This window comes from Patagioenas fasciata, chromosome Z (genome assembly GCF_037038585.1).
Source record: "Patagioenas fasciata isolate bPatFas1 chromosome Z, bPatFas1.hap1, whole genome shotgun sequence".
NCBI lineage: Eukaryota > Metazoa > Chordata > Aves > Columbiformes > Columbidae > Patagioenas > Patagioenas fasciata.
In genome coordinates this window covers 62,073,496-62,093,703 of record NC_092560.1, presented here as the reverse complement: position 1 = coordinate 62,093,703, position 20,208 = coordinate 62,073,496, and the positions used below count along the sequence as shown (strand labels likewise).

At 41.3% G+C, this 20,208-nt stretch overlaps 1 protein-coding gene across 2 annotated transcripts in view; it reads right to left on the bottom strand.

Annotated features, from left to right (window-relative positions):
• The window catches only part of LOC136114746 (large ribosomal subunit protein eL37), a 354,179-nt gene extending 340,633 nt beyond the window's left edge, over nucleotides 1-13,546 (bottom strand). Inside the window, exons 1-3 of one of the 2 annotated variants that reach the window (XM_065860265.2) lie at nucleotides 13,312-13,546; nucleotides 10,366-10,474; nucleotides 6,719-6,809 (exon numbers count right to left, since the gene is read on the bottom strand). In XM_065860265.2, the coding sequence (XP_065716337.1) occupies nucleotides 6,719-6,809; nucleotides 10,366-10,474; nucleotides 13,312-13,395 (284 nt within the window). In that variant the 5' untranslated portion in view covers nucleotides 13,396-13,546. The remainder of the gene's footprint in view (nucleotides 1-6,718; nucleotides 6,810-10,365; nucleotides 10,475-13,311) is intronic. The other variant, XM_071802170.1, reaches the window with a different exon arrangement.
• Nucleotides 13,547-20,208: the final 6,662 nt, after the last annotated feature.

The window sequence follows — 20,208 nt, the reverse complement described above, 5'->3', positions numbered from 1 at the left end:
CCTACTAGACAGTGTTTGCCAGATGACACCAAACAAAAGTGCAAGCACAACAAGGGTAAAATAAGTGTAGACAATCCCCCATAAAACAGTTCTTGATGACTCATCTTTCCCAGTCTTCTACCTGGCTCTTAACAGTGAGACTACATTCCACAACAATCCCCCATGTGTTACACCGGAAGATTACTAAGGAGTCAGCTCAGAGGAAACTGTTTCCCCTCCTTTTCTGTTCTTCACTTCCATTAGGGTACATAGAATGATGGCAAGATGAGGAATGGGAGTCAATTAGCAGAGAGAAGAAAACAGATTCAATTAATAGGAAGGTAAATTAGAGGCATAATGTTTATTTGACCTACTGATTCTTGAGACACTGCCTTCAGCCACCTTTTTTCTTTCCTTTTTCCTATGATATTTTCCCACCTGTCCTACTGGAAACTGCTTAATGGAAAGCAGAAGGTGACTGAGGGAAGGTGACTGAGAAAAGAGGAGGAAGAGTGTATGGGTGCTGTCATACACTCAGGCAGTCCTGGTTGGGAGAAGGAAGAGGCAGGACAAAAAACAGGGCAGAAACCACAGAAACAGTCTCACCGCTTTTTCAGCCCATGGCAAAGGACAAAAGAAACAGTGCACTGAATCTGTCACAGCTCAGCAGACTGCGACAACTTCCACTTTGGAGGGGAGAAAGAAGAAAGAAAATAATGGAGCCCACAGTTGCTGGGAATCATGGAGACCTGCCTGCTAGTTAGTGTGACCAAGCCTTAAACTCCCTCTACTCCTTGTCTGCACTGCTTGCACTGTACTCTTCTTCCTCCACTACAAAACCCTTCACAGAGGAACTCTGTCCTCTCTGCTCTGATAACTTCATCTTGGCTCCTTCCCCACCAAGCAAAATGGCAGTTTTCTTCTTCCACCATTCTCCCCCCAAAAACAATGCTCCAGTCCGGTAAGAATGAGAGGTGCAGGCATAAAGGCCAAGTCCATCAAAAGGGTACAAAGGCAAGTAATTTTGAAGAGGGCGCGTACTGTACATTGCATGGTTATATCAGCAGCAAGGTCTCCTCTTTCCACATTCCTTTCCGCTATGAAATGGCATACTGTGTTTTTTTACAACTAATCAAATAACTCTAGTTAGAACTTTTAAAATTTACCATACTTTTCCTTCACAGGGTATAGACTTAATCTGGTAAACATTTGGATTTCTTTATGAAGGCATCATACTCCATAAGTCTCCTGGCTGAAAACTAGGTTTACCTTTTATTGTCACTTTTCTAAAACCAAGCTGACACAGTTCATCGACCACGCTGAGTTCTATACCTATTTTGTCTTCATTTGTAATCACAACCAGAAAGTCATCTGCACAGCTGACTTCTCAATAGTTTCATGTAGTGCAGAGTGCAGTACAATTCATCCTGCTAAAATCCTAGACAACATCCACAATGAAATTAGCAAGACCACCCGGTCAGATTTTCAGGGATTGCAGTCTCACAGTATGACCAATTCAACAGCTGCAATAAAATATCTGATTAGATTCTTTACGATGAATGGAGATGATTAAAAAAAAATAAACTGCCTCAAATAATCAACTTAATAATGAAAATATCTTATAAACCTTGTCTCATCACCTCTCTGAACCAAGAGATTGTCAAATTCATGCCATTAAAACCACATGACACCTTACACTGTGTGAAAAAGCTTATCAACTTTCTGCGAATTTGGAATGCAACTTCTATCTGACAGTATTTTAAAATATATTTTAATAAACATAAGTAATATAAATACATATAAGTAAATATAACATATATTAAAAAGTACTAATAAGCATGGAAATAAGCTGTAAGAGTCACATACGCAAGAACAAACAAGGAGCCTGTGGCAAAGATGCCAGACACATTTTGTTTGTAACAGAAACATACAATTCAAAGCAATGACTGAAAAATGAGATAAACTTAAACTTTAATATACATAACATTTATTAATCCTGCCTTAAATTCAAGATATTTAGGAATATAAGAATACCTTTTGTGCTTTAGCAAATGAGGTGCATTAATTTTACCATTGCACCTGTGCCATAGAGCAGTGCTAATCTCAAGGTTTGGCAACTGCAAATAGCCCATTAGAAAAACAGGTATAAAAAGGTATTATGTTGAACAGAACTAAATAAGTGAGCTCAGGCATCATGACCAACAGCTCAAATATTTATTGCAAAGCTATTTTCTCTTTACTAATGCATTACATGAGCACAGAGACCAAAGGTTCAAAAAGCTGATAATGTCTTTTAAGCAGACAGTCTGAACTTGTGATAATATGACAGCATGCTCCCTATCTCCTTTTAGATGATCAGACAGGTAATTAGTAATTAAGATATTAACTGTGACTGCTCTATTTTTACCATAAGTGAAATTCCACTGTTCAACCCTATTGCATTCAAAAAGAATGCATACTTCAGTTTCAAAAGCAGACAGCCCAGAGAGAAGTAGTTCATGCAAGTCAGATGATGTGTGCAAGTAGCACAAGTAATATACTGTATTTTCACCAATACAAATTCAGCCTATTGAGGTGGTAGAGACAGAACAAAAGTGTTGATCTCAGAATGTGATTAAAGGAAAATTAGTTATTCTTTTCTTTGAGAAAAATAATTAAAAATAATAATTTGGTACCAATTTCTTAAACTTTCGTTTTAAATATTTGGCTGTGTTGACAAGAACATAGCTTTTCTTGCAACACAGATCCTGAAACAAGAGATCTGACAATCTGCATTAGGGAAGTCTTAGCATAAGCTGACCTGAAACGCCTAAGTCCACTGTAACTTGAAATCAATGCAACAAGACAAGGCAAAATCACAAGAAGATGAAAAAACAGTCATGTGCAATAACGTATTGTATACTAATCACAACTATGTTGGGAATTTACTAAACCAAAGTTTAAAATAAGGACCTCCTGACACATGTGGAGCAAGCCAAATTTACAAAATAACGCAGAAAAAAACTGATAAAATGGATTTTAGTAGGTTATTGAGTCAGAATCCTCTAAATTTAAAGTGCTTATAATAACGCTGTGTAAAGGAAATATTTAAAATATGAATAAAGCAGGCAAAACAAGTTATAAGGGAAGGTGTGAGAGGTCGCATTTTAGAAGAACACCCACCCATCGTGGTATCTTTCACTATCTCCCTAGTTCACAAGCTTCAGTTTCCCCTGCAGCAAGTTGTGTAAATACCAGAGATACTGGATATTTGTACTGTTTCCCTTTCAAACACTTTGCCTTGCTTGGTTTGGCAAAAGAGTAACTACCCTTAAAGGTGCCGTTTCAATAGTCAGCAGACAGTGTACGCGCTAGCAGAACGCACAGCAACAGACACTAAGTTTAGCAGTATGATGTTTCTAACTAGGGTACCTAAAAGTACCGCATAAACTACTGTACCACCGGTCCTTGACAAGCCTTTCAAAGGCCAAAACAAGGACTTTACCTGCCAACAACTACATGATTTGAACATGGATTTGCAGAAGTAGTTTCCTCCTGCAAATACACTGTAGCACAGAACAGCAATGTGTGAACTTGTGAATATCCTACTCCTTTAAAGTTGTTTCCAGACACTGGCAAGCATTCCTAGGCTTTGCTGAACCTTCTTTCCAGCTAATAGAGAGCTGGTAAGGGCATTTCGGGACTTCCTACTTACTGCTTGCAGCTGGATGTAAGTGAAGCACAGTCTCCATTACTGCTATTTTAGTTATAAGCAGATAGCTCTGTAACACATTTTGTGGTTCACGCATATTGAAAGACATGTGACTTAATCCACCATTCTCCAGAATAGGCTGTCAGTCTACATACTTGGCTCCTTCCCTGCTCCAATTACAAGTTGCCAGCTAAACCCACTGCAGGATGAGAAAACCTAACCACAACCAATTACCTCCTGTCTGCTGGAAGAGCAGGAGGGAGAAGAGAAAGCAGCTGCAGTCAGGAAGATGAAATGCAGAAGGATATCAACTGCAGTACAAACAAAGGCGCCAAAGCAAAACACACTGAACCAGAGGCATCTTGGAAAGTTACAAATTACTCATCCCGACATCTCGAGATTACAGGAACAATTCACCTTTTGAATACTTTGCTGCAGGTAATACAACTGCTGTACTACTTCAGTTTTAAAGTCAATTTATTAACATTTAAATACTTGGTAATATCACTACGCTTTTTGGCATGGTATTAGAAGATGTTTAGTGGTAGCAATGGCTGTAATGAGGATTCTGACTTTATGAACCATGATCTCTGTGACTTAATCTGGTTCTCAAATCCTAAAGAACTACAGCGGGCTGAGTTCCATATAATAGTAATACAATAAATAAAAACAATAGATGAGACTATATTTTTTTACTAATTTAATTTCAAAATAAATTATACTGTTCACCATGAGAGCAAAATCAGGATTTTTACAAACTAGACTTTATGAAAAACCTAGATTCCCTCTGGCATTTTCAAAGCACCACACTGTTCTGTGAGGAGCTTACCAAACTTCCAAGAACGTTCCCAGAAAACTAGTTTCAAGAAGAAAAGGAATTAAGTTTTGCTTTCCCACCAGCAACCAAATGTTTTACAGATTTTACTCCAGCCTCAAAATCCAAAGAATTTCCAGGAAAGTTAGCATTATTTCAAGGAAAATTAATTCTAAGAAAATGTCAGCTTCTCCATTCTCTTCATTTTTCCTCACTTCCTTCACAGAAGCATCTGTGCAACATCTTTATCTACATCATGTGTATCATTCAGAAATAAGACTACAAGAAAAGAGAATGATCTCTAAGTGACTGATCTTTCCACTGAAAATGATCTTGTTCCTTTCTCTCTCCTTGTTACCACCCAGCAGAAATTGTTTCCCACAAGTCTGAGTTTGACTGTGTATGTGTCAAATACAAATATAAATCATATCTGTTTTCCAATGAATGTGCAATTGCAAGCATGAAGCACTGAACAAAATAAAGATCAACATATTGTGATCTTCAGCCTCAGAAGCCTGGACTATATATATATAGAGGAAATAAATATGTGGTTTTTGAATGTTGTTCTGATTTCAAACTGAGTTAAATGCAGACGGGTTAAAATCAAAACAGATTGATATACAAATCTACGGACAAAGTATATGGGAGGTGTAATGATACAGTTGAAAATAGCACAAGCATTATAAGATAAATCCCACCTAATTCACTTCTTTGGCAAGGCTGGACGAATTGAGAGAACAGGGTTTTACATCTATTTTCATTTTGTGTGAAGAACAACATTCTTTATACCCAAACAACCTGTCTGGTTCACATAAACTTGTCTCTCTTTTTTTCCAATGTAGGTACAGAAGAAAACAGTTTCCTGGTTTGTTCGTTTTTTTTGTTTTTTTTTTTTCCCTAAAGATCTTGTTCCACAATTGGATAAGGGTTGAGCTTCTACAGAACATATGGCAGACTTTACAACCCAAGGAAAGGGCTCATAATTGCAAGCATTAATTAAGTTCCATGAAAACAATAAAATATTCTCAGTATTCTTTCATCACAAATGCAGCATTCAAAAGGAAAAAAGTTCACAGAAATATAATAACACGGATATTACGACTTGCTGAAAGTATTCAACATTATAAAAACAAACAAACAAAAAAGAATGCTCACAAACTATCTTCCGTACCAACTGGGGTGTGTAACCTCAGTACACCTAGCCATGAGAAGACTTTTTTCACAAGTGAATAGAGTTCAGGATGAGCTCCCTAATCAAAGAAAATTTGCTTTAGAAAGCAAATTACTTGTACTTCTTTAGAAAGTACAATGCCACCAGCAGATATCAGTCTTCCAATATTCTTTAAATCTACAGTGAACTAAATTACACTGGAATTATTATGTTGCTGAAGCTGACACTTAATAGAATAAATCACGGAACCAAGGTTAGGGTCACCTACAGATGCTAGTCATCCAACAACACTGCAAAGAACAGAACATCATTCTTATTGACCAGGCTGATTTCAAATAAAAGTCATTATATTATGCATATCAATATTTTTATTTAATTTCATTTCTGTTTTATCAATGCACTGCAATAGAAGTGGCTGTAGTTATTTCTCTATATGAACATCATTAGGTATTGTGGAGTCTACTACTATGAACAGTTTGTGCAAAAATTAGCACAAATTAGAAGATAAGAAATCATATGTAAAATAATTATTCCTACTGTCAACCCCATATGAATTTCTTAATGGGCAAACATTAAAAAAAAGAATAAATAAAAATTCCAAGACCCACTGAAGAGGCTCTCCATTCTTTCATCATAAATATTCTCCACTGTCGTTGTATTGTTTGGGGTTTTATTTAAGTAACAGAATTACAAAAACAATGTCAGAAAGCATCAACTGTACGTTAAAAAAATCCCTATACGGAAATTCACATACATACAAAAAATCACTGATATTACATTTAAAGCATCTAAGTCAGAGTTTTCAGCTACAGACAACCAGTTGTACGTATATAAATATACATAACTGCCATGTTCTAAACCAGTGACAACTGCTTCCTGACAAAGCCAAGTATACACACAGTATTGTACTTTCTGGGCTCATTCAAAAAATAACACTTTCAAGAAAAGTTGTATGGTTAATATGAAAATTCTTATGATGAAAAGCAAGACTTTTTCATACATATCAGCCTTTTCACATGCACATAATCTGTACTTACTGAATGACAGACATATGAGTACATACCCTGCATTGTTACTGACTGCTGTTAATTCCTTTACTCCAGTCTTCAGCAAACCGCCAATGAGGTTTTCAGGAATCCCACACAATCCAAAACCTACACAAAACAGACCAAAATTGAATATGTAACAAGTGTTTGAAAGAACACTATTTAATCTAAGTCTGAGAATGTGCACTGTTTAATTAAAAATCCTTTCTATGTAGAACAAGCTCCTTAGTTGACTAAATAAACCAACACTTTTGGAAAGAGTTGCATACTAGTACTGGAATCTCCCAGTCACTAGATGCTTCCCAGTTTGGACAAAAGCCATTTTACCATCAGAGGTGCTCACACACAAAAGGCCTTTGCAAAAGGACTCCAGGACCCTGGTTCTCCTGATGTGTATCATAATCACTGTACTCATTATTCCTCCTTCTCTGTCTATCAACTAACCTTCACTCCCTTGCTGCACATAATAAAGTCAAACAGAAAAAGCAAGGAGTCCTCGCACACAGCTCAGCCTATAATTAGGTGATAAAAATCTGGGAATCTTAACACTCTCTGGAAAATGTGTAACTGGAGTACAGTAACCTGGATCTCCACTCAGGCTGAGGTGCCTCACACTCCTACTCATTATGCAACAACCCAGTATGCCTAAAATGAAATACCATGCCACATTTGAGACGTCTAAGTCTCAGGCTGGGCTCCAACACTACAACACTCCTGAGGGATGTGGGACAGACAAATAGTAAAGTTAGGACCCTGGATTTTAGGAAAGTCAACTTCCACTTCTTCAAGGAGTTAGTCAACAGGATCCCCTGGGAAACTGCCCTCAGGAACAAGGGAGTAGAACAGAGCTGGCAGATCTTGAAGGACATCTTCCATCGAGCGCAAGAGCTCTCAATCACCAGGTATAAGAAATCAGAACAGAAAGGCAGGAGGCCAGCATGGCTGAGTCAAGACTTGATGGTCAAACTAAAGGGCAAGAAGGAATTGCACAGGCAGTGGGAGCAGGGACAAGTGTCCTGGGAACAGCATAGGGACACTGACCGGTTGTGCAGAGATGGGCTCAGGAAGGCCAAGGAACAGCTGGAGCTGAACTTGCCAAGGGACACAAAGAGTAACAAGAAGGGCATGTACAGGTGTGCTAACCAGAAAAGGAAGGTCAAAGAAAGTGCACTCCCCCAATGAATATGACTGGCAAACTGGTAACAATGGGCAAGGAGGAGGCTGAGGAACTCAACAAACTTTTTTGTCTAAGTCTTCGCTGGCAAGCTTTCTTCCCCCACCTCACTAGTGGATGGACCTCAAGGCAGAGACTGGGGAACCAAAGTCCTTCCCACTGTAAGAGCAGATCAGGTTCATGACCACTTAAGGAATCTGAACATACGTAAGTCTATGGGACCTGATGAGGTGAATCCCAGAGTCCCGAGGGAATTGGTTGATGTTGCTGCCAATCTACTCTCCATGACATCTGAGAAGGCATGGCAGTCAGATGAAGTCCCTGGTGACTGGAAAAAGGCAAACATCATACCAATTTTTACAAAGGGTAGAAAGGAGGGCCCCAGAAACTATTGACCTGTCAGCCTCCCCTCTGTGTCTTGGAAGATCATGGAACAGATCCTCCCACAAGCTATGCTAAGGCACATGGAGGACAGGGAGGTGATTCGAGACAGTCAGCACACCTTCACTGAGGGCAAGTCCTGCCTGACCCACATAGTGGCCTTCTCTGATGGAGTGACTACATTAGTGGACAAGGGAAGGACTACAGGAAGGCCTTTGACGAGAGTCCCTCACAGTATTATTTTCTCTAAATTGGAGAGGTACGGATTTGATGGGTGGACTGCTTGGTGGATAAGAAATTGCCTGAATGGTCACATGCAGAGGGTTGTAGTCAATGGTTCAATGTCTGGATGGACACTGGTGACAAATGATGTCCACAGGGGTCTATGCTAGGACAAGTACTGTCTAATATCTTCATCAATGACATTGGGATTGAGTGTACCCCCCGCAAGTTTGCAGATGACACCAAGCTGAGTGGTGCAGTTGACACACCTGAGGGATGAGATGTCATCCAGAGGGGCCTGGACAAGCTCAAGAAGTGGGCCCACGTGAACCTCAGGAAGTTCAACAAGGACAAGTGCAAGGTCCTGGACCTGAGTCAGGGCAAACCCCTCATATCAGTACAGGCTGGTGGACGAAGGGATTGAGAGCAGCCCTGCTGAGAAGGACTTGGGGGTGCTCGTGGATGAAAGATTGGACATGAGCTGGCAATGTGCGCTTGCAGCCCAGAAGGCCAATGGTACCTTGGGCTGCATCAAAAAGAGCATGGCCAGCAGGTTGAGGGAGGTGATTCTGTCCCTCTGCTCCCTTCTGGTGAGACCCCACCTGGAGTCCTGTGTCCAGCTCTGGAGCCCTCAGCATAGGAAAGACATGGACCTGTTGGAGAGGCCAGAGAAGGCCACGAAAAGGATCAGAGGGTTGGAACATGTCTGCTGTGAGGACAGGCTGACAGAGTTGGGATTGTTCAGGTTGGAGAAGAGAAGGCTCCAGGGAGACCTTATTGCGGCTGTTCAGTACTTAAAAGGGGCCTGTAGGAAAGCTGGGGACAGACTTTTTAGCGGGGCCTGTTGTGACAGGACAGGGGGTAATTGTTTTAAACTAAAGGAGGAGAGATTCAACCTAGATATAAAGGAGAAATTTTTAACAGTGAAGGTGGTAAAATACTGGCCCAGGTTGCCCAGAGAAGTGGTAGATGTCCCATCCCTGGAGACATTCATGGCCAGGCTGGATGGGGCTCTGAGCAACCTGATCTGGTTGAAGATGTCCCTGCTCATTGCAGGGGGGCTGGACGAGATGAGCTTTGAAAGTCCCTTCCAACCCAAACTATTCTATGATTCTATGAACTACTAGCATTTCCTTACTGACCACTTAGCCTCAGATCTTCTTTTGTTCCAACAGAAACAAAAAATACAATAATTCTTCCTAGAAGACATTTTGCCTCATTACACATCTCCAGTGAGGTTTCCCATGTTTTATAACATTACTTTCATTACTTCTTCAGTACTGAAAATGGCTTATAACCTACCAAATAGAGAAATGATTCTTCTGTAGATTGAACAGCACGAAATTGCGAAATCATCTAGAATATTCAAAAGCTCAAACCACAGTGAAAGTGAGTATGACACATCTTTTTGACTCTTCTGGAAATACTTCACGTAACCACTTAGTGCAACGTAGATTAGTATTATCTTCACCTCCTACAGCCAGGAACAGGTTAGGCAACTTCTTCAAGGTCACAGAGACCCAGCAAGTAGGCAGATAAAGAATATAGAGAATGCTACCATAAAAATAATCAAAACAAATTTTATTTCTTCACCATCTGAAATAACAATGCCCAAGTTGGTACAAGTAAAGTCTAACACTTCACTAATGGGGAAAAAAAAAGCTAATTATTTTTCTGAGATCTTTTCGCTCCCCTAAGAAACAACCCTGAATTTTCTCACGGAAAGTCTGCCCCTCATTAGCAGAGTATGAAATCACTTGTTTAAAATATGCTCACGAGTATATGGAATCTCAAATTAGTTAATATTAAAAGAAACACCATAAAACAGTAAAAAGTATCTCATTAACAGACCATGTGATTGCATCCGTAAAGAATTTAAATATTTACCACCAACAAGTATAGTTGCCCCATTGGGTATATCTTTTACAGCTTCAACAGGATCAGTATAAAATTTGGTGTTGCGATGACAGCTGGTAGAAAAAAAGCATCCAGAAATCTGGAACATCGAAAGAAACAAGTGAATGAACATAGAGCATTATATAGTAACTTTATAATGATGATCATGCCTCTGGCTAGGTAAGGGTGAGAACATAAAAAAAAGATATTGCTACTGTAAACACTATACTTTGAGGGGGAGGGGAAAGAAGGGTTCACGTCTCCAAAACAAGGACTCTATTGTCTCTCTGCCCTCCACATCACCCATATTTTATGACATTCATAGGTATTATGAAGGCTTTAGGTTTAATATGAGCTGCATCGATTTGCCAATATCCAAACAGATTTTAAATTTCTTAATTTCATCCTAAACTGCAGACATATTGTGACTTATTCTGAACAGATTCACAAATGTGATTCCTCAGCACAAGTTAGAGCAACTCAAAGACTGCTCTAACCTATATGTTGCTACTTCTAGTTTCAAAGATATCCAGACACTAAACATAACCAGAAATTGCTGAAGCAGAGAGCCAACACCAGCACAAAATTTGAGTAGAGGCCAAGGAACAATATGAAGTATGTTGCTGTGCTGGCAGTATAGTAAGCAGGTACTCCACTCAACACAGTGAACCTTCCCCCAGCTTCCCAATACAGTCTTGGAGCTCTTTGTGTTGTTGAGCAACAGCCTAGAATCTGGGGGACTCACAAGAACTGATGAAATAGGGAGGGCAAGAGGGAAACCAATACAAACTCCACTCCCACATCCAGACTTTACAGTGCAAAGCCATTATACTGCAACCATTATAAAGTTCCATTACATTCTTAGGTCACAGCTATCCTAATCTTTCTTTTTCTTCTTCTTCTCTAAATATTTTCCACTAATACGATCATGTATTAATACTTATCAAGTACCGTCAAGGCACAGCAGCAATTGACTTCTAAGTCAGTACAAAGACACAGTCTCCATAAATTGAGATCATTTGGAAGTTAAAATACTGGCTACTGATGTTTCCAATTTGATAGTAGAAGTGAAAAATATACTGGGAAAGAGGGATAAGAATGAGTGAATAAATAATAAACAAGCTAATCAACACATGTTCTAAAGACAGCCTAATTCTTTCCTAAAGAGCTGACTTAAGATCCAGTAACAACCAGGGAAATAATTTTTGGCTCAGTTTCAAGATTATATAAGCTGCCTTCTTTATAAAATTAAGTCTGCAAGAGTTTCATACTGAATATTGAGAAAACCTTTCTTAACGGAGGTTTATCTGCTTCTCAGTGGAAACACTGATGTTCCTCTGCTTTGATGGGCTCAAAAAAAATATCAGTACATGCATCATGAGGAACAGTGTCAGCTGGGAAAGACTAAAAGACCCTTCGCCACACTCAATTATACCATGGCTATTTATTTCAGGAATATCTTTTCATAATGACAATAAGACTGCAAAGAGCACCTCTTCTGGTTGCATTCAGTAGGCAAGTGACAAAATGAATATTAAGTGCTGGCAGCCTCAGGAGCCCCAGCACAACAGGGCTGCAAGGAGGCACGAGGGCCAGGGCTGGAGGGAGGCCAGGCCACTGCCATGTCCCCGCGTCCACACAGAGGAAAATATTTTCAAGAGGTCACATGACACCTTTTCTTTAATCTTCCCAACTGCCTGTAACAGTGAGGAAGAACAGAGCAGCACATATTACATGTGTTTATTCCCAGGTTGAAGGTCCCAAATGAGGGCATCTGCCTCTCTACACTAAAGATGTTTTCAGTCCCTCTCATTCCCATTCTGCTATTTGAGAGCAAAGGGCTTTCAAGGACCTGAGATGCCATGGATCACCCACCCACCCCTGCACACCTGGCCAGCAAGCTAAGACCTCAGGAGCTGGCTGCAACTCCGGCAGCCCAGGTTTAAGAGAGAAGTAACCTGGAGACAGATGTACTCCTAGAATAATCAACAAAATCCAAGTAAATTTTATAGAAGAGCAAAATATAACTTAGCAAAATGACAACTGAAAAAGCTGTAATTATTTTTCATACAGACACCAGAAAGAGTAAACACAGGAACGAGAAGGAGACTAGATGAGCTGTTTCAATTAAAATAAGAAAAGCCACAGAAGTAACTCCAGCTTCAGAAATAAAAAAAGAACTCAGCTATCGTTACACGTGGGCTGGAAACCATTAGATCAGTGAGGTCTGGCAGAAGCTTCCCCAGGAAGAGCAGAGGAAGCAGGCGAGCTAGCTGCACAGCTCAACTCCACGCGTTTATGAATGGCAACATTCGGAGGGGCTGACAGGGGCTCTGCTGTCCGGCCTGGGCTCTGCCCGCCTGCGGCTGCAGCCAACCACAGCAACGACCGGCCTGGCGGGAGCAGGTCTGAAATACACAGTAGCACACTGTAACTGCGCTGCGGTGTCAAACACACGGAAAATTTAAAAAAAAAAAAAAATCTACCTCAAAGCCCAACCTCCGAGACCGGTCCCCCAAGGTCACCGCATCCCAACCCGGGGCGGGGGCCAGGCCTGTCCCAGGGCCTGCTCTGCCGCAGCGCCCGCGGGCCTCGCTCGTGGCAAACCCGCCGGAGTAACGTTAGAAAAAAACAAAGCCAATCGCCGCGCCGGGGACGCGGGCAACGCCGCTTTCGGGGCCGCAGGGCGGCCGCGCGCCCCCGCGGGTCCGGCCCCGCACGACTCGCCCGCCCGCGAGAGATGTCGACCCGCGACGGCCGGGAGGGCGGCTCCGACGCGGCGGGTATCCTCGCCAAGGTCACCGCAACCGGGGCGGGCGCGGCGGCGAAGGCCCGACGGGCGAGGGAACGCGGAGGGCGCGCGGGCATCCGGCGGGGCCGGCCGGTGTGGAGGAGCGCGGCGAGATAGGGTCCGGCTGTCTCGCCGCCCCGCCTTACCTCAGCCCCGGCGGCCCGCGTCCGCGCGGCGGGAAGGAGGATGCGGCGGCCGAGCGGCTGCAGGAGGAATTTGAACGCCGCCATCTTCGCGCTGTGCGGCTGTCTGAGCGGGGAGCGGACGGGCGGCGGGCTGGGCCGGGGCGGCGGGTGCTGCTGTCGGACGCCGGGCGGGCGAGCGGGTTGGCGCAGGGCGGCGAATCCCGCGGGAGGAGGGAGGGTGAGGGGCTCGGCCCTGACGTCCACTGACGTCGGTTGCGCCCGAGGCGGGGCCGCCGTCGCCGAGGAGCCGGTAGCGGGCGGGCTCGGTGGCGGCAGTTGCTCCGCCGGCGGCGGCACCCGGGACCGTGAGACAGCCGTGCAGCCCCCGAGCCGGGCGCTGCCCCACAGGGGTCCGGCGGCAGGGCCAGGGCGGGGGGAGAGCAGCCCCCACTGCCCGACCCTGCGGGAGCATAGAGCCCGCAGCGTTTTAGTTCTCAAATCCCTCAGACTCACGGAAAACACATGTGGACGACCCCCTTTGTGATACAAGTCATTACAGTTTTAAAGGGTGGATTTTGTTCAGTTTTCCTTCTGATGCTCTGTTACTTCCACAGATGGACAACTCAGATGCACCACCACAGATGCCTCTGTGTGAAGCTACGGTGGCTTAAATTTCTGTCCTATCACTTTATGATGGAGGACTAACATCACAGGAATCAAATTAAGGACAGAGGCTTTGAATGGTTAATTTTCTGATGCACAGTCCTCGGGGTGAGCCAGGCTCCAGCAAGCACATGGTCCCCACCCATCGCTTGGTTGCTATGTTTGGGTGGGAAAATATTACTAGAATAGATGTATACTTCTTTAACAACCATGTGATGTGCAGTGCTGGCATTTCTGCTGCTGCTGGAAGGAAAATTCATGCCTCCACCATTATTCTCACATTCTAAAAATAACCCAAGTGCTCAGTGTATGCCCGAACAATGCTGGATGGAACAGAACAATTTGCAGAAAAATGTGAAAAGCTGTTCAGTTGCAGGCAAAGATAAATTCCCTTCATGTACATGACAGGAGGTCACACTTCTTGCAGGTCACGGTGCCCCTGATCTAGTTTCCAGTATGTCTCCAACACAGCTGCCACCCTCGCCGTGCTTAACCATCATGGTATGGACATGCAGCAGGAAAATTTACAAGGAAGCCAAGGGTTTAAAAGTGTGCTGCCAAACTCCAAAGTGTTTGTACACACCTAGTCCCTTTTATTCAGAGCGCTGGTCCAGCCTTGCAGGTGCTGATCCATGGCCCCTGCCATGCCTCTCTCTCACGTGTTTTAAACAACGGTGGTACCTGTTCACATAACAGACAAACATTGCAGACTCCAGTGAAGTGTCGTGGAGACACCTTTGCTGTCAGGAGGGGTTTGGACTGTTTGTTTTGTTTGTTTTTCTTAGTTAAGTCTAAGGCAGTTTCAGATGTAAAAGGCTACATATTACAGGGGCTTAGTGAACTGAAAAACAACAGCGCAGCTTGTATTCTTCCAGAGATAAGAATCAGCTGAAAAATTTTACAGGACTGGATTGCTGAACCTCAGTACTATCTATATTTCATATAGATATGTGAATTCCTTAAGTCACGTTTCCTTTCATGAAAAAAAAATCCATAAACATTGAAAAACTTGTCTAAAACAAGTTTAGTGTCTTCAGTTCAATGAGTATCTTCCTTTAAACTAGCAGACTGCATTTGCAAACTGATCAAAGTGCTCACTCTTGAGTACTTGTTACATACCCAGCTAGCATTTATTCAACATAGGGTCTGGACTGTCTGGGACTCCTACAGGGTTCCTCCTTGCAGGCTGGAGGAAGGGGGCTAACTGCATGCAGTAGGTATAGTGCTGGAGTATTAATATTTTCTTGAAATGGCTATTCTGAAAAGCTGGTAATTCTACTTATATAAATTACAGTTGCTGAACTTGGAAATCAGGGACATATAATCATTTTCTTATCAGGTGCTATGATTTTTTTAAAATCAAAATTATTTTTAAAAATATGTGGAAAGTGCACATGCTTTGGACTGCAAGCCTCTCATTTTGTCTCAGACAACCTCAAAACATAACTGAATGAGCAGATATATGAATTTGTTCCGGAGTGGTTTACAAAGGATGGTAGATCACCTGTTTTTTCTTAGTTTTTAAGAAGTCTTACAGCTCTTCACACAAGAACCACTACAACTAAGAGGCCAACATGAAATAAGTCTCTAAAATGATCAATAATGTGTTTAATATGTTCTTATTTTGTTAATTGAAGTAAATCATGTAAGAGTGGTAGCATGCAAATCAAACACTTTTCAAGTTCAACAGCATTTACAAATGAGTATTGGTAGAGTTTTGATGCTTTGGTGCCAAAAATAACTCAGCAGGTGGGCATTCTGGAGCTACCACAGGTTAATCATTATATACACCATATAACACCAGCTCACACTGCTACCAAGCATAATATGATGTCAAGGTCATCAGTCCAATTCAGTTAAATAATATTTCCCAAAGAAGCCACCAAAGAGTGAGCAGATAGGCAGGCTATTTTTATATGTTTGATTTACCTATACAGGGGGAGGAACCAGAACTCTGAGATGAACAATTTTGTTTCTAGACAAATTTCTTCAAACTTTTTTATACTTGTCCCAGATTTTAGCTAATGAAAACTTAGCCATCTATATTTCTTTCAAACCCATTGGAATTTAGCAAGCAAATTCAGTTACTGAGGCATGAAAATCACATGTGGAGCCACACAGAAGGGAAAGCACATTAAACTCTGGAGCAACTAGAACACACTCAGAACACCTAAACTCACCTCCAACAAATGTCAGTTCTGGAACAAGAGATTAGTGTTCAAGTATTCCTGAGTATTACTCAAAATGCTGAACTTTCTATATTAAACATTTGAGAGCACTTGAAACTCATCTTTGAATGAAGTGGAATGTACTTGATTCTCATGATATGGGATAGAATGTGAAAGAAAATTGAAATATTACTTCGTAGCATCTACATCTTTCTGCAAGAATGGAGTACTACAGGGGAAACAAATAAAGGAAGAATATACAACTTATGATACAGACCTAAAGGCATTGGATAATTACAAATATATTCCAGATGAGAACACAGAAATAAATACAAGCTTATGTGCAATTCATTCAACAATATTAAGATCAGGTCATACCATTTACAGGAAATATATTTATGTGAAGACAAAAGGGCTGCCACCTGCATCACAATGACTTCACTAGTAAGCCATGTGAACTTAAATGCTGAACTTATTAACAAAGTTCAGGGGAAAGGAAGGTCATTACAAAGAAAAATGGATATTTACAGTTCTGGTGAAAACTACATGTTAAAAAAACAGCAGGGATTTGGCAAATGAAAGTTCACACATAATTAAACATAAATACCAAAGGCAAAATTAAATTGGAAAACAAACAAGCAAATATCTTCTAGACTGTTATGGAAATATAAAGCAAATTAGAGCCAAGATTTTTGAAGGAAACAGCCTCCTGTAGAGCTGTTGATGAATCCCTTTGCCAACTAACTCTGGCAACTTTTTCTCTTCACAGTCCTCGGCTTAAGATCAAAGGTAATGCCAAACGATGAAAGGGTCTTGAAGCTACATAATAAGGAAGAATCAACAACCCTTTGGCAAGAACAGTTCTTTATCCCTGAAGGACCTCTTCAGCAGACAACGGAAAGGCAATGAACATATTTTTTTTTACTATTAATATCATAGCAGAATACAGGAGCTCACCTAATTACGAAAATAAAAAACAAAACAAAACAAAACAAAAAACCACACAAAAACAAAACAAAAAACCCCAAACCAAAACAAAACAAAAAAAACCAACCAAACAAAACCGAAGTGGATGAGGAGGTCCATATTGTGAAAAACAATCTGGGAGGATTTTTTTTGTTTGTTTCATACTAGTCCAGCTTGATTATAGCACTTGCATATTTAGGCACGATGCCCTACTTTCATATAAGTGATACAGAAGTTTCTATATCATGTCAGACTATCATTATTACAAGCTAAGATAAGCAACTAAGCAGAACATCTTAGAAGCCACTGAACATTTTATACTTGATCAAAACTGGAGAATTAATGTTACTGCAGCAAGTTTTTCACTTATTAACCTTGACAGCGGTGAGAAATAGCCACTGAAATATCAGAAGTTAAGTCAACAGTGAAATAGTTAAATTCTGTAGTCTTAAAAACACGAAACTTCAGACTTCCTGACCACTGCAAATGCTGCACCTCAATTCAAAACCACAGTACTTAACAAGGTGCAATTATGCAATACTTAAAATTAAGGTGTCATTTTTGTTTAAATAGAACCACAAAGTCTGTTACTCGGCATGATTCTTGGCACTTCTGTCCATGTTCATATATTGCATGCTTAGTAACTGTCATCAACACTGTCTAAATTAGTTAAGTGTAATAACCTTCAACTGTCACAGTCAGTATGTCTACTAGTTCTGGAGAAAGGATAAGTGACTTATCATTCCTTTACAGCAGGACTGACGAAAACCCAAAATGCCTGTTCACATATTTGCAGACATCAGCTGCACAGGTTCATATGTTTGTATATTGATAATGTGTTACTTTTCAACTGTGTCAGGAATTTTTCTTTGCTGCAAGAATCCAACAGAACAGGAAAATATTTTTTTCCCTTTCTGGACAAGCTGAAAGAATGAAATTTTTTTACACGCTATACCGACAGTATTATAAAAGAGCAAATGTAAATGTAACAAAAGGGGCTACAGAAACAATAAACAGGAATCCTGAGCTGCATGTCAGTTCAGGTTTGGTTGCACTCCTGTAACAGGCTTTTCCAGATTCACCAATGCAACGTTACATTAATAAGCTGCTTGGAGTACTTTCAAACAAACCTCGTCAGCAACAGAATGTACTTTAAACTCAGAACGTATGAGGATTTCATAAAGCTACTGGTGAAGAAATCTTTGTGCTTGTATTTGATACATAAATTAGAAAAACAAATATAGAACCTTAAGATGATAATGCAGAGTTGTGTTTGCAGATGTTGTACACAGTAAACAGATCATCCCCGCTCCATACATCACTGCAAAACTTCAGGACAGCTGCCAGAAATGGAAATGAAGAAAAGTAACACCTGCAAGTTTCACCTGAAACTCTAGTTTCCCCTCTGAAACTTGGTCTTTGCCATCCATTTCATGGGTGTGGAGCTCATTTGGCAAGCAACAATTCTTGGCTACAGGAGTCTAGCATGCAAACACATGCAATCCAACCTCTTGCAATTATTTTATCATCCATTCACTAGGGAGCCAGTTCCCTGCATGCACTGACAAAACCGAGTGCCAGTCTATTCTTATCTGAATTCTTCTAGTCCATCCAGCTGCTGGAGGAACAGAGGAGCTGTCTGGAGCTCAGAATGGCTTCCCGCTACAGTAGGCAGCCTATCAGTGGCTTGGTTAATATTCTCAAGGGTCCAAAACTTACACATCTAATAGGCAAAGCAGACAGTCATTTCCTGTGACATTTCAGTTCTCAGCTGCAATAAAATTAAAAGAAGAATCAGTAAGGAAAGTAACTTTCATACAGGATATATGGCAAAATCTGAAACTTTCGTTAAGTTTTTTATAAAGTGTTTCAAAACGAACTTCTACCATTCATTTGTCCATCTTTTAAAAAGGCCTCTTAGAATCAGTTAGTCTTGGAATAACAGGTTTTCCTTCAGCTCTTTGCCAGTTTTGGTACATGTATTTGTTTGGTTTTAAATCTGATTCTACAAACATACACTCAAAAGGAGCTTGGAAACCTGCTTAGCCTAAGTAGCAGGTTCCCTGTATTTACAAGCACACAGCTGCTTGTTGCAAAGCTCTTGCTCTCAATTTCACCAGCTCCAAACATTTCGTCAAAGATCTGGGTGGTTTGTTTCAGGGGCCAGTTTGCTGAAGACTTCCATACTCTGCTTTTGGGGTTTTGCAGGGTTTCAGGAAAAACAATCATTTCAGATTGACATCACTACCACGAAACATCCTTGTCACAAGCCGGACTGCACTGATAGCACTGGTGACACCCTGTGGCATTCTGCTGAACTCTCGAGCAGAAGGGTCTTCCCTCAGTGTTATGGTTCTCCAGCACCAACGCCTGTGCTCGCTTAGTACAGCAGGCCTCAATGAGCTGCTACTTCTGCAGCAAGTTGAGCATTGAAACCTTCAAGTGCCGATGGTAACCAGAAATACTGGTTGAAACTAATTACTATGGGAATGGCAAAAATGGCCTTGGACTCCAGTATAATTTTAAAGCACCCTTAGAATGTATAATACATGTGACTTGAGATCATTCATCCAAGCAATAAATATTATGCTTTTTGGTTGTGGTGCATTTAAAATATCAATAAATTCAAGCAAAACCTTCCAGATTTTCACTCAGTTTTCAAGTTATTAACAACAGAAATCAGAAAATCTGTCAACAATTTTGGATTTCCCATTTGCCTCACAGGGTAAAACCCTGATAACCATCACCGTGGTTTGCCACTCCAGCAGCTGTGCACCGTAACAGAGGGTTACCTGTGACAAGAGTAGGTCTTCAAAATCAGTATGCTTATATTTATTTTCTTACACCTTTGAAAAACAGGGTATATGGTTGAACATAGGTTCAAGACAGTACCCTTGGCAGCCACAATCCCAGGCAGCAGATTTCCAGCAAGCTGACCAGAGCACTGCAGACATTTGACATCCTACACCATGTTTAAGGTACAACAAACAGACATCTTGCCCTAGCAAGGACAGTACATGCATTTGCATGGTTGACCATTCAGTTGCAGCACAGGAAAAGGGATGGGGAGGCTTCTAACACAGATGAGCTTCCCAGTTACGTACATCTTAAAGACACAACT